The 14,704-nt window shown below is 36.9% G+C and overlaps 1 protein-coding gene across 1 annotated transcript in view; it reads right to left on the reverse strand.

The window, feature by feature from the left end:
* gpm6ab (glycoprotein M6Ab) overlaps positions 1-14,704 on the reverse strand; it is a 69,253-nt gene that overhangs the window by 13,450 nt on the left and 41,099 nt on the right. The window contains exon 4 of the mRNA XM_059334324.1: positions 894-1,047. Within this exon, the coding sequence (XP_059190307.1) occupies positions 894-1,047 (154 nt within the window). The remainder of the gene's footprint in view (positions 1-893; positions 1,048-14,704) is intronic.

Genomic DNA, 14,704 nt, shown 5'->3' on the forward strand with positions numbered 1-14,704 from the left:
ACAGTGTGGCGCTAGCTTGAATGTTAGTTACACACGACAGCTTCAAAAAGGCATCAGTAGTTGGGAAAGATTCATTTGATTGTCATGAGCCCAAGAAACAGGTAGGTTTAATTCACATCTCAGTGGTACAGGTTCTAGTTATTTATTCCTTATTTTTTTCAGTTGTTTTTTGCAGTGTAAAATAAAAGTCTTTCTCAGGGTGCCTGAGAAGTGCCAAAGAAAAGTAAATAGGGGGTGCTGAGTTATTCAATCACTGTGTGATCCCTGAAATAACACTACCACAACTAAAACAAACACATGTCCTGTAATATTTAATGGTAAAAATTTTAATTTATGCAGCATTTATAAAGTATTTTCTTGTCAATTATATATGGCAGAACATCGTTTAATTTGATGGAAAAACATTTTATTTATGCGGTAATAAATGGAATACAATGGCAATCTTAAACGTGAAACAGTGCCAATATCTTTTTACTGTAATATTACAAAAAGTTTCACCATATTTATTACGGTAGTGTTCTGGCAACCACAACTGCCATTTTTTTACCATAAAAACAACAGTTGTTTTTGTTTTTTTTACAGTGAAGTTTTTCACGTTGTGCGTGTCTGTAACACAGCAACTATGTGTACCAGCTGTAATCAGGCAGTGCAGGGAAAATTTGGAAAATTTGTAACTAAGTGTTACAAATATAAATACACGTTTGGGAATTACCTGAACAGACTGTAGACAGAAGCTGACAGTTGTTGCAACATTAAGAACATTGCCCAAGATCATGCAAAGATGAAACCCTTAGAAACTCTTTCAGTTATACAAATAGATATGACAATTGACAGATATGACACATCCATCCATTCATCTATTTCAGAGATATTTTAAGTAATATGGCACATACCCAACTGACGCAGGTCCAGGCAGAGGTTGGCTCCCTCTACCAAGCTAGTGTTCTGACACATGGACCAAACATTGAAGTACATGAAGACCGGCAGGCTGGTGAATGCTGTCACTCCGAGCCATACCAGGAAGAACAGGTAGGCCAGGAACATCAGCTGCAAACACAGAGACAAGACAAATGACGACAGAGATTTTGGGCGTCGCAAAAAATTCATATTCTGTAGAGAAAAGTAATAGCACACCGATCCCAATCAAACCGCACATTTTGATATTTAATTGTTCCTGCAACTCTTCAAGTTGTAGGACTAGTAGTGGGATGAAATTGCGTCCGGAAGAAGAAGAAGAAATCCACAGTATAACAGTATTGCTGTATGGGACCAGTGCTCGGTGCGATTGCCCCGTGGCCCTAATTAGATTTGGTAGAACTGGTAGAATTGGTAGAGCAATCGGTAGAACTTAAAAAAAGAAAGAGCTGTGAGAGGTACATTATCACATACATTAAATACTGCCAACAAATAACCAGGCGGCACCCTCCAGGTCTGAGCAGGGAGACAATACAGGAAGTGCCTTACGCTGCATTCTACCAAAAACTCCAGCAGGGGGCACTAAGTGTAGCTGCAAAAACATTTCAATTTCAATGCAAAATGATAAATCTTCTCACTTGATTTATTACTTCAGAATTTTTTTAAGGACAACACTATAGTATAAATCACTAGTAGAAAATCTTCTTCAAGACAGTTTGATATTAATAGTTCTAATAATGGCCCAATTTAGACAAAAATAGAAGATAAAGAATCGTCTGATTTGGGGCGTGGCTACCTTTGATTGACAGGTGGCTAACAAGATGAGCTGTCATCAGGAGAGAAGCAGAACAATGCGCATCCACGGCAACATGTCATTAAAGTTATATATAACGTTATATAGACATAAAAAAGGATGTTTCGCGGTTTGGTCTCATAACTTTGACCCTTTAACTGTATTTTCACTGAATGACAGTTTATGTGAACATTTTGTTCAGTAAAAATGTCTTGTTAAGCGTTAAGTAACATACATTTTGTTTTTGTTTTTTGCTAGCCAAAACTTACATCGCAGTTAATGCTCCAGTTAATGCTAACATGAATTAGCAGCGACTTCGCTCAGTCAGGTTGAGGTGTAGAGGCGTGTAGTCAGACAAGATGGTGACGAGTGTAACGCTGAACTTAATGCTTCCAACAGGCCACGAACCAATGGGTGACGTCACAGTGACTACGTCCATTACTTATATACAGTCTATGATGTAAATTCTGGAAGTGAAGTAGTAACAAGGACAACATGACTATCACATGGGACACAAACCATGTTCTCCTGGGTTTGTTTGAACTATTCACAACCCCCACCTCATACCCTTAGTGCTACTTTTGTACACTAATATAGGGTGCCACTAACTTCAAACGTAAACATGGGGACGGATTAGCGTAAAGTTTGAATAATTTTGTTTCAGATACAATACTCTGTTAATTGTGGTTTCATTTTCATTGTGATGTGTTTGGAAGAGACTGATTAAAAAAGTTTTGAGAAGATATACACTTTATCTGTCAATGATAAATCACATTGGCACAATAATTTCTTGGAAAAAGGTAAAAAATATTTCATACAACTTTATAGGCGGTCATGTATGAATCAAAATTAGATTTGGTTGTATGCATTGCAGTATTTTCAAGGTCTAAAGTCATGTTATTTGTATGCATATCTGAGAGAATGGGTTGGTTTTGTATCATAGATGTGTTCTTTAAAGCTTCTGTGCACGCCATTCAGAACCTTAATTTAGCAGTAAACAAAGATTTGCTATGTAAAGATAAGGTAAGGTAATGTTTTTCTTAGCAGAGAATGGAGTCACACTCCCTTTGGGCCTGTTATGATCAGAGCTTCTCTGTTCTTTGTTTTGGTAACTGGTCCTGCAATGCTTTTGAAGTCTGTTGCACCAGAGGGGTGTTCCATCAAGGTGGATTAGGTAAAAGCCTTGCTTGTTATGATGAGTATCGCTAAATTAAGTAAAAGATGCATTCTATTAAAGTGGTTTATGTGACTCCCCGCTCAGTAACCATGGGAACTTATACAGCTGAAGTAGCCTGCTACGGGGCAGGCTAACTGTTGAGCTAACTTTAGCTGTGTGTCAAATTATTCCTGACGGGCAGGAACAAAATCCCAAAAGACAGTTCCGCCATGTTTATGTTCGCTCACGGGTAATTTTTGTCAGATCCGTGTGGAAAGTTTAGACGTAGTTTTTTATGTTACAGTCTGGTTTGGACCTTTTTCCTCATAATGTGACAAGGCATAAATTTACACACCTATTTCAGTTAATCCATTTCTTAACCCATTTAAGCCGGGAAAGCATTACCGCATTTCTACCATTGAAACCGGGAGCGCTGTTGCGTTACTCTACCATTAAGGCCGGGGCAGCGGAAATGTCATTTTGTCATTTATCATTTTTTTGGTCTCTTGGCCAATGAAATGCATCAGAATCATGATCAGAATACACGTGGGAGTGTCGCAATGCAACATTGGACTTTTCTAGAACTTTGAAATCATGGCGGAAGATGACTATAGCGGAGGAGCTCAGAAGTAAGTGACGGAAGCGATCTTGATGAAAACAGCGCCGGTGATTTTATTGCTCATCCGGACTTTGAACCCTCGGAACCAATCGACCGGCATTTATGGATGAGGAATATGTTTTTAGACGACATATTTTCACCGAAGAACAGACAGATTTGTGGCCATCTGGAGATAAAAATAATATTATTAATAATATATTAATAATAATAATAATTGATTGTGATGATGATATAAGAAATCATGACTGTTTGTCTTATATTACTTTATACGCATAAAGTAATATAAGACAAACAGTCATGAGTACCCTGAAAAGTGCAATATATAAAATGTATTATTATTATTATTATTATATATATTTTTTTTATTACAGTAGGCTAATGAGAACTATGTCTGTTCTTCCAATGGTCATATCATGTTTGCATCTTGCTAATGGGCATGTATTAGTATTATGCATAGGATTTTTTATTCAGTCAAATGTAACATTTGCTGAGTTTGTTGATTTTTAAAAAAACTTTATTGAAGGTTTGGACAAATAAACTCAACTTCTCATGAAAGCCCTCAAATACTTTTTGAATTTCAATTCTATCTGCTACAGAGGCTGAAAAATCTTCTGTTGAATTTCCAGAAAAACTTTAGGTTTTAGGGGGTTCTTTCAAAATCGCCCATAGGTTTTCCAGGCATTTTTTTCCAGGCGTTTTAGGCCTTAATATTAATTGATGCAAATTTTGGAGTGAACCCTTTATTTGAAAGCTTAACATGATTAATATAAGAAAAGTGTGCAAAAGTCCTTTATTCATTTTTTTCCCTAGCTGTTGAGAAAAAAAACACATTAAATACAGTCTAAACCAGGACTTCTGCTGCTGCTCTGGAAAAATGTATACTGACATCATTCTCTAGTTTCTTTATCTCCAGCTTAATTTATTACATTTTTAGCTTTTTGTCTCCATTTCGAGTTTTTGGTTTTCAGTTCCACAAAACTACAAGTATATGATGCTTGTAGATCGAGACGACATCCTGTGAAAGAACACGTGTCAAAGAGTAGCTGATTATGTAGTTGCCAATCATTATTTAATTTCTCAGTTTCATCATTGCTTGCTGCTGTGGTTGTTCCAGCTGTGTCCATGCGGTGCATGGTTATACACAATCTGTAGAATGAAGATACAGCCCAAACATTATTAAGTTTTCACTCGCAGCCAAGTCCTTTTTTAGCAGTTCAGAATGTTCCTGTTTAGAAGTAACAGAATAATTAATATAGGGCAGGGTTACTTCGCCCAGTTAGGCCAATTTGCAGTACATTCGTTGCAGCTTTGAGTTCTCCCAAGTTAGCCTACACCATACATGTGAACATACAGCTGTTATTATCCAGCCAACTGATAACATAACCAGTCTTACTGTATCTAGTCTGTGGCATGTGATATTTGTATGTAGCTTAATTGCCAACTTACTGATGTGTTATTTAATATGTACATGCACTTTATTTTGTGTGCTTGCTTGCAAAAGCACACTAACTACTATTTACCGGGTCTATTCTTATTTTTATTCTTCCGTGTTGTTTTTCCATCGACTACTCCTCCCAGAGTTTTGGTCGCACATACACAAAAAAGGTATCAAACCGACCGGCTCACCCATGACTAGTGTGCTGTGTGCTTTTCTAAGGTTTTCAATAAACGGTTTGCAAATTATTGGGCAAAAACACGTCAAAAAATCCCCCCAATGTAACCCTATGGAGAGTCTAGAGTGGTGATGTCATCAAGCAGAGTGTAGAGGGAGAGGAAGATTTGTCAAAAAATAAATTTGAAAACTGCAAATTTCACTCTACAGAAATAATTTATACATAGAAATTTAGGAAAATTTGTCCTCTACCTCACAATCCTCTGGTAAAGCTGTCAGAGTTATAGTTTGGGCGTGGGACACACAAAAGCGCCACCAACACGCACTAACTGCCTCATTGGCTCCCATATTAAAAACGCAGGAAGATTTCTGAGACAAGGAGATCTAACAGTTTTTTTTAGATCGCTCCAACAAAGCTATTCTTTCATTTTTCTTTAAAAAATATATGTAGACGTTGAGGAAGAACTCAGGACGCTCAAAGTGAAGTCGGATCAATGATAGGTATTATGGTTTTGCCAAAAATGCTTTCTGTTTTTAGGCCAGAAATTTTAGTTTGTCGACCTCTGGCTGCTCAGTGTGGCGGAACTGTCTCCACTGTCGGTAAATTTCAGTTGATTGCTCTGCTCTGATTGGTCGACTCCACCTGGCCACCTGGTTGTTTAGCTACCAAAGCCCCCCCCCAACACAGGTAACTCTAACTCAACAGACATGGCGTTTTTTCATAAAACATGGGAACTTATAACTTGAGCATACATTGTCCAATCGGCCTCAAACTTGTTATGCATGATGATGTTTCATCAGTGACCAGTTCTACATAACAATATTTCAAAAAGTGCCGCCCTTTTTGATTAGCCACGCCCCATTTCACAATTAATTAATTAGTTAATTAACTGTTTGTCCTAGAAACTTGTATGAGGTGTCAGATTACTCGGCATAGAGTCCCTGTTTAACTGTTGATTGATTGCCACGCCCCTTTTGATTAGCCACGCCCCCTTTTATTAACTAATGAACCGTTTGTCCTTGATACTTGTATGAGGTGTCAGATTACTCGGCATAGAGTCCCTGTTTAACTGGTCATTTATAACCCCGCCCCTTTTGATTAGCCACGCACCCTTTCATAACTTTTGAACCGTTTGTCTTAGATACTTGTATGAGGTGTCTGTGAACTCAGGACAGAGTCTCTGTTTAACTGCTGATTTAAGCCATGAGAAGGTAACTTTATGTGATTTTAATTACACACACACACACACATAACTTTATGTGATTTTAATTACACACACACACACAAACAAACACGCTTTTTGAGGTTAAAGGGCATAGTTCTCTAAAGAATCTCATCATAGTGTACACACACCGGCAGTAGCCCCTGTGGCCCTTTCAGAATTTCCCCAGAGGAAATTTTCTAGTTATGTTTGATGTTTGTTTGTGACTAGTTTAGTTTTAATGTTATTTAATGTGTTAAAGTTCTTATTTATTTATTTATTTATTTACTAATTTAGGTTGGTTTTGTGATTTTAAAAAATTAGGTGTATTTTGCTTAAAATAGCGAAATTATCTGCCAATGGAAAGAGAAAATTTGGCTTGTCAAGACTTTCCAAAACAAGTAAAAAATATCTAAAATCCTTCTCATTTCTTTTCTGAAGCATTTCTAGATATTTCTAGATCTTTTCCTGGATTTTCTAGATTTTTTCGAGGTCATCTTCTAGATTTTGTTGGATCCTTTTAATTTTTCAAAAAAAAAAAATTATATTCCGAGACTTTTTTCTAGATTTTTTTCCTAGTTCTTCTGAGAGCTTTTCTAGATTCTAGATTGATTATTTTTTCGATTTTTCTTGATCCTTCTCTAGATTTTTCCGAAGTATTTCTAGATCTTTTTCTAGATTTTCTAGATTATTTTTCTAGAATCTAGAAATGCTTTAGAAAAATCTAGAGAAGGATGAAGAAAAATCTAGAAAAGGTTTTGAAAAATTAAAAGGATCTAGAAAAATCTAGATAATGATCTAGAAATGCTCTTGTGAAAACTAGAAAAAAATCCAGAAAAAGATAAAAAAAAAAAAATCTAAAATATGATCTAGAAAACAAATATCTAGAAAATCCAGAAAAAGATCTCGAAATATCTAGAAATGCTTTCGAAAAATCTGGAGAAGGATTAATACAAATCTAGAAAATAATCAAGAAAAATCTAGAAAAGCTCTAGATCTCTAGGTTTATTTTCAATATCACCTTCTAGGTTGTTTTTTTGAAAGCATTTCTAGATATTTCTAGATATTTTTCTGGATTTTCTCGATTTTTTTCCTAGAATCTAGAAATGCTTTATTTTTCTAGATATTTCTAGATTATTTTCTAGATTTTTCTTGATCTTTCTCTAGATTTTTCTAAAGCATTTCTAGATTCTAGGACAAAAAATCTAGAAAATCCAGAAAAAGATCTAGAAATATCTAGAAATGCTTTCAAAAAAACAACCTAGAAGGTGATATTGAAAATAAACCTAGAGATCTAGAGCTTTTCTAGATTTTTCTTGATTATTTTCTAGATTTGTATTAATCCTTCTCTAGATTTTTCGAAAGCATTTCTAGATATTTCGAGATCTTTTTCTGGATTTCTAGATATTTGTTTTCTAGATCATATTTTAGATTTTTTTTTATCTTTTTCTGGATTTTTTCCTAGTTTTTACAAGAGCATTTCTAGATCATTTTCTAGATTTCTATTAATCCTTCTCTAGGTTTTTCGAAAGCATTTTTAGATATTTCTGGATTTCCTAGATATTTGTTTTCTAGATCATATTCTAGATTTTTTAAAAATCTTTTTCTGGATTTTTTCCCCTAGTTTTTACAAGAGCATTTCTAGATAATTTTCTAGATTTTTCTAGATCTTTTTAATTTTTCGAAATTTGTCTAGATATTTCTAGATTATTTTCTAGATTTTTCTTGATCTTTCTCTAGAAAAATCTAGGGAAAAAATCCAGAAAAACATTTTTTTTAAATCTAGAATACGATCTAGAAAACAAATATCTAGAAAATCCATGAAAAGATCAAGAAATATCTAGAAATGCTTCCGAAAACTCTAGACATGGATTAAGAAAAATCTAGAAAAGATTTCGAAAAATTAACAGGATCTAGAAAAATCTAGAAAATTATCTAGAAATGCTCTTGTAAAAACTAGGGGAAAAAATCCAGAAAAAGATTTTAAAAAAATCTAGAATATGATCTAGAAAACAAATATCTAGGAAATCCAGAAATATCTAAAAATGCTTTCGAAAAACATAGAGAAGGATTAATAGAAATCTAGAAAATGATCTAGAAATGCTCTTGTAAAAATTAGGAAAAAAATCCAGAAAAAGATTTAAAAAAAATCTAGAATATGATCTAGAAAACAAATATCTAGAAAATCCAGAAAAAGATCTAGAAATATCTGGAAATGCTTTCGAAAACTCTAGAGAAGGATTAAGAAAAATCTAGAAAAGATTTCAAAAAATGAAAAGGATCTAGAAAAATCTAGAAAATTATCAAGAAAAATCTAGAAAAGCTCTAGATCTCTAGATTTATTTTCAATATCACCTTCTAGGTTGTTCTAGATCCTTCTCTAAATTTTCTAAGCTTTTCTAGATATTTCTAGACTTTTTTCAATTTGTTTCCTAGTTTTTCCTAGAGCTTTTCTTGATTTTTCTTGATTATTTTCTAGATTTTTCTTGATCCTTCTCTAGATTTTTTGAAAGCATTTCTAGATATTTCTAGATCTTTTTCTGGATTTTCTAGATTTTTTTCCTAGAATCTAGAAATGCTTTAGAAAAATCTAGAGAAAGATCAAGAAAAATCTAGAAAATAATCTAGAAAAATCTAGAAAAGATTTCGTAAAATTTAAAGGATCTAGACAAATCTAGAAAATGACCTAGAAATGCTCTTGTAAAAACTTGAAAAAAACAGAAAAAGATAAAAGAAAATCTAGAATATGATCTAGAAAACAAATATCTAGAAAATCCAGAAAAAGATCTAGAAATATCTAGAAATGCTTTCGAAAAATCTAGAGAAGGATTAATAAAAATCTAGAAAATAATCAAGAAAAATCTAGAAAAGCTCTAGATCTCTAAGTTTTTTTTCAATATCACTTTCTATAGTTTTCTAGATCCTTCTCTAGATTTTTTGAAAGCATTTATAGATATTTCTAGATCTTTTTCTAGATTTTCTAGATTTTTTTCCTAGAATCTAGAAATGCTTTAGAAAAATTTAGAGAAAGATCAAGAAAAATCTAGAAAATAATCTAGAAATATCTAGAAAGATTTCGAAAAATTAAAAGGATCTAGAAAAATCTAGAAAATGATCTAGAAATGCTCTCGTAAAAAGTAGGGAAAAAATCCAGAAAAAGATTTTTTTTTAAATCTAGAATATGATCTAGAAAACAAATATCTAGAAAATCCATGAAAAGATCTAGAAATATCAAGAAATGCTTTCGAAAACTTTAGAGAAGGATTAAGAAAAATCTAGAAAATAATCAAGAAAAATCTAGAAAAGCTCTAGATCTCTAGATTTTTTTTCAATATCACCTTCTAGGTTGTTCTAGATCCTTCTCTAAATTTTTCTAAAGCTTTTCGAGATATTTCTAGACTTTTTTCTCAATTTGTTTCCTAGTTTTTCCTAGTATGCTAGTGTCAGTGTGTGACATCATCACAAGAGTGTAGAGGGAGAGAAAAAATTGTCAAGAAATTAATTTGAAAAACTGCGCTCAAGGGTGCAAATTCCACTCTACAGAAATAATTTATACATAGAAACGTAGGAAAATTTGTCTTCTCACTCACAATCCTCTTGTAAAGCTGTCAGAGTTATAGTTTGGGCGTAGGAGCAGCAAAAGTTTGGTAGCTCTCTGTTTTTGCATAAATTTGCTAAGTTTTTATGTATTTTTTATAATATTTTTGATGGATACTTCTGTGGAGAGAAGAGTTTATTCAAGAGAGGAGCTTCTTTCACTGAAACGGAGCAAGTCTGGAGGACACCATCACCCAATTCCAGCTGAGTTGAAGAGGTGTTTTCATGGTTGCCGTGCTGGTGCAAAAGTTAAGGCTCGGAAAGATATAAGCCTTTTCTGCCGTCAGTCATCATGGGGAATGTCAACTCTCTGCCCAACAAGACTGATGAACTGGAGATACTGGTGAAGACTCAGAAAGTATACCGTGAGTGTAGTCTCTTGCGTTTTACTGAAACGTGGTTGAATCAAAACATCTCAGACTCCAATGTGGATCTACCTGGCTTCACTCTCATAAGATCAGACAGAGATGCTAAAGCTAGTGGCAAGAAGAAAGATGGGGGCTTGGCTTTATTGTGAACCAGTCCTGCACATGTTGCTGTCAAGGAGAAGATGTGCTGTCCAGACATTGAATTATTGGCAGTTAGTATGAGACCCTATTATGTACCAACGGAGTTCAGTCATATCATAACAATACTTGTGTACATTCCACCCAAGGCAACTGCTGAAGTTCCATGTGAAGTTCTACATGACCTCTTTGCTAGGATACAGACTAAACACCCAGAAGCATTCTTGATCATATCAGGGGATTTCAATCATGTTTCCCTCACCTCTCACCTGACTGGATTTACACAGTTCGTTAATTGTCCCACCAGAGAAAATAAAACCCTTGATCTGCTGCATGTTAATGTCAAACAAGCTTACAGAGCTACTGCCATGCCCCCAATAGGAAGATCAGACCACAACTTAGTTCTTCTGGAGACTTGTTACAAACCCTGTGTGTGGAGGCAGCCTCCAACTAAACTCATAGTCAGAAAATGGACACCAGAGGCAAATGAGGCTCTAAAGGACTGCTTTGAATGTACAGACTGGAATGTGTTGCAGGAAACAGAGGAGAACGGTATGGACATTGACAGACAGGTTGACTGCTTTACTGATTACATCAACTTCTGTAGAGACAAGGTCATACCCACTAGGACTGTATGGTGTTTCCACAATAACAAACCTTGGATTACTAGTGATTTAAACACCGAATCTAGGAGAGAAGGAGGGTATTTAATTCTGCTGATGATGGAATGTGTCCCCTGTAATCAATAGACAGGCAGAGAGTCATGCCTTTTTTAGGAACAAAGAAAAACCCTGCGCCCACTGGAGAAGAGGAGGGCCTGATCTCTACCCCCAGGGACTCGCCAATGTACTTCACCATGGCCTCTCTCTCCAGTTAAGCTAGATTATAACACCGACTAGAGGGCAGGGAGGCCCCGGGAAGTAAATCGATGGCACAATCATAAGGGTGATGAGGGGGAAGCGAAAGGGCCCATTGTTTACTGACCACCTGGGCTAGACTGTGATACTCGGTAAGAACCCAAGACAAAAAGAGCTCCAACCAATGTGTAACACCAAACTGGTGTTATTGACTATCATAGGCTCGGGGTGGGAGGAAGCAGAGTCGATTATCCAGGCTCAGAGGAGACTCAGTGTCTCCAACACGGCGCACACCCAGGCAAGGGCGCCCCCCATGAGGAGTCCAGTAATAAAGGTAATTTTGGAACGATCGGAAGCAAATGTGCGTAGCTGAAGTTTAAAACTAACGCACACTGCATAAGGAATGGTGCGGCACTTACCCGGAGTGCCAGCAAAGCGTTCCGGGGAGGGAATAGACAGTTCAACCGTGGAGGAGGAGGCACACACACACTCAGGCACACCCACAAATACAGACAGGAACTAATGAGGAAAAAGGATGGGGGAAAACGAAAAAAAAAGGGATATTACCGGACGGAATGGGATCCTAACATGTACATTACATTGCTCTGCATATATTCATTCATAAATTTGAGTATTCCAACATGTTTGTCATGGTCAAAAACCATAAAAAAGACACCAAGTTTGCATTTGTAGCTCATCTGGCACAAAAAATATAGCCCAAACTGTTTTCAGGCGGTGGCCATATTGCATTTGGTCACCGTGGTGACCCCCAGGGGTCATCTTAGTGCTTTTAGACTGATCTGCACAAAAATATACCTAAGGCCTTCAACTTGTGCAGAACCTATGACCACCTTTACCACCTCTATAACCATTAAAAAATGTACTCATTTTAAAACTCTATATATTGTTTTTTAGTGTGTAAGTGTGTTTGATATCTCTAAAGGCTTGTACGGGAATTTTTTCCTTCCTTATCCCATGCATAGAGACATACAGATGAAAGGAAATCATTTCCTGGGCGCAAGTGGTCATTTCTTACACACTCTCTGTCGACCTCGTCAATGTGAATCAGACGTGATTAACGACCAGATGCCACATTGAGTTTGGGTTGTTCCAGCAAGAAACACAGACAAAAAATTTCAGGGAATAACTGCACAAAGATCTGTCAGGCTAATGTACTTAGTTGGCCTCGAAAATGTATCACTTATCAGGAGGGATATGCTTACGTTACCCAGCATGTATAAGGTGTCTTTATTTTCCATCCAAACACCCAAACCAACAACAGGTCTATGTTATTATCTACCAGTACTGTGAGACTTCCTACCCTGTGTCTGTGGCTCTCAGCTCCAAACCCATTATTTCTTATCTAAATCTGTGAAATTGGCATATTAATACATTACATGGGGGTGCCCGAGTCATTATTGAGATGTATAAGTTTTCAGGCCTGGAAATTTGGGAATCGCAGTCTTCACAATCATAAATCATAAATAAATTCAAAATGGCTTACTTCCTGTTGGGTAAAGAGTGTGGTTCCATAGGTATGTTAATCTACTTGATAGATAAAGGTGGGGCCTTGAAAAACTTTTAGGGGCTCTTTAGAGGCATTTTGCCATGCACATTTTCACCCATATGTTTCCAACAGACACGTTTTCAAAGTTCCAGGAGTTTTTCAGCATGTTTAGTTCCTCACAAAGGCTTTCATTCCAGAGAACAAAAGCAATAATAATTCCTTCAGTTTCAATAGGGTAAGTTCAGTGCTTGGACCCTAAAAATCATAAATAATTAAAGCAGCAATGAGCAATGAATGGGCCCCCGCACGTCGAGGGTGCCGGATGGAACAAGGTCCCTGTGTGGTGTGTAGCACTGGATATTACCTATTGCAAATGTTATTCAACTTTTGTGTCCACCAGGGCATACCTGTCAAGTTTTGGATTTAAAAATAAGGGACATTTTCCGGCACCCGCTGCGAGCAGTCCCGATTCCAGATTCGAACTTGCGCCGCCCGCTCACGAGGACTGAGCCTCTATTTATATGCGCCCTTCCAGGTGTGCCTCCTGAGATGCACCATGTTCATTATTTATACAGTGTATGGTTGTCGCTCATCTGACGTCACACACTAACCTCGCGACAGCTGCCACCTACCTTCAGTAGGCTACTGCGGGTGGCAGTTATCATGAGGCTAGAGAGCTCAGATTCTGAATGTTTTTTTTTGTTTTTTTTTACTCCGTCCGGGCCCAGTTAAAATGCGGGAGATTTACGGGAAAATACTAAGGGAGGACGGTGGGAAAGAAGGGTAAAATACGGGACTTCCCTGGCCAAAACGGGATACTTGACAGGTATGCACCAGGGTCTACCACAAGATGTCTAAAAGTTATGTGATAGGGGGCTGGGCAAACAGGCATTAATGAAAAAGAAACTCTCAACAGAGTGCAGTGAAGCCTCCCAAAAGAGTTTATGAAAAATGGTTTATGAGTTATAAAAGGAGGTATCATCCAATGATCCAATGATGCCAACAGAGTCTATGACAAAGAGGGTCACAAGTTATTAAAAAGGGTTTGGCTACTGTAAAGGGGTGTGGTAAACCTTCACTAATAAAATAAGAACTCGCTGCTGACACATCACACACAAGTCTACAGATCAAGAGCCATGAAAGCGGTCAGGGCAAACAGTCAGCAAATAAAATAGGAACTCTGCCGAGTGCAATGGTGTGTCACAAACAGGCGGCAACCTCCGTGTCTGAGCATGGAGGCAAACCAAGAAGTGCCTTAAGCTGCATTCTACCAAAAATTCCAGCAGGGGGCGCTAAGTTTGGCTAAAAAAAATCGGTCCATTCATTTCAGAGCAAAATAAGTCGCTAATAAGTCACAATCACTTGATTTGATGGCCCCATTTAGAAGAAAATAGAAGATAACGAATCGTATGATTTGGGGCGTGGCTACCTTTGATTGACAGGTTACTAACAAGACGAGCCCTCATCAGGAGAGAAGCAGAAAAATGCGTATCCATGGCAACGTGTCAATAAAGTTATATAAAACGTTATATAGATATAAAAAAGGACGTTTAGTCATTACTTTGACCCTTTCACTGTATTTTCACTTAATGACAGGTTATTTGAACGTTTTGTTCAGTAAAAATGTCTTGTTCAGCGTTTGGTTGGACACTCCAAGGAGTCACTGTTCAGTTTTCTGAGTTAAGTAACGTACATTTTGTTTTTGTTTGTTGCTAGCCAAAACTAACATCCCAGTTAAGGCTAACATGAATTAGCAGTGACTTCTCTCAGTCAGGTTGAGGTGTAGAGAGGCTGTATTCAATGATCAGATCCCTCTCACTCCTCCACAGTCCAGATATGGGGTGCGTCCCATGTCGTCTATTTCGCATCCCTGCATCCCTCACTTGCACCGTTCACTTGCGTCTTAGTCCCGCCCACCGGGGATGCATGGAGAGACGCAA

Source organism: Centropristis striata, chromosome 1 (assembly GCF_030273125.1).
Source record: "Centropristis striata isolate RG_2023a ecotype Rhode Island chromosome 1, C.striata_1.0, whole genome shotgun sequence".
NCBI lineage: Eukaryota > Metazoa > Chordata > Actinopteri > Perciformes > Serranidae > Centropristis > Centropristis striata.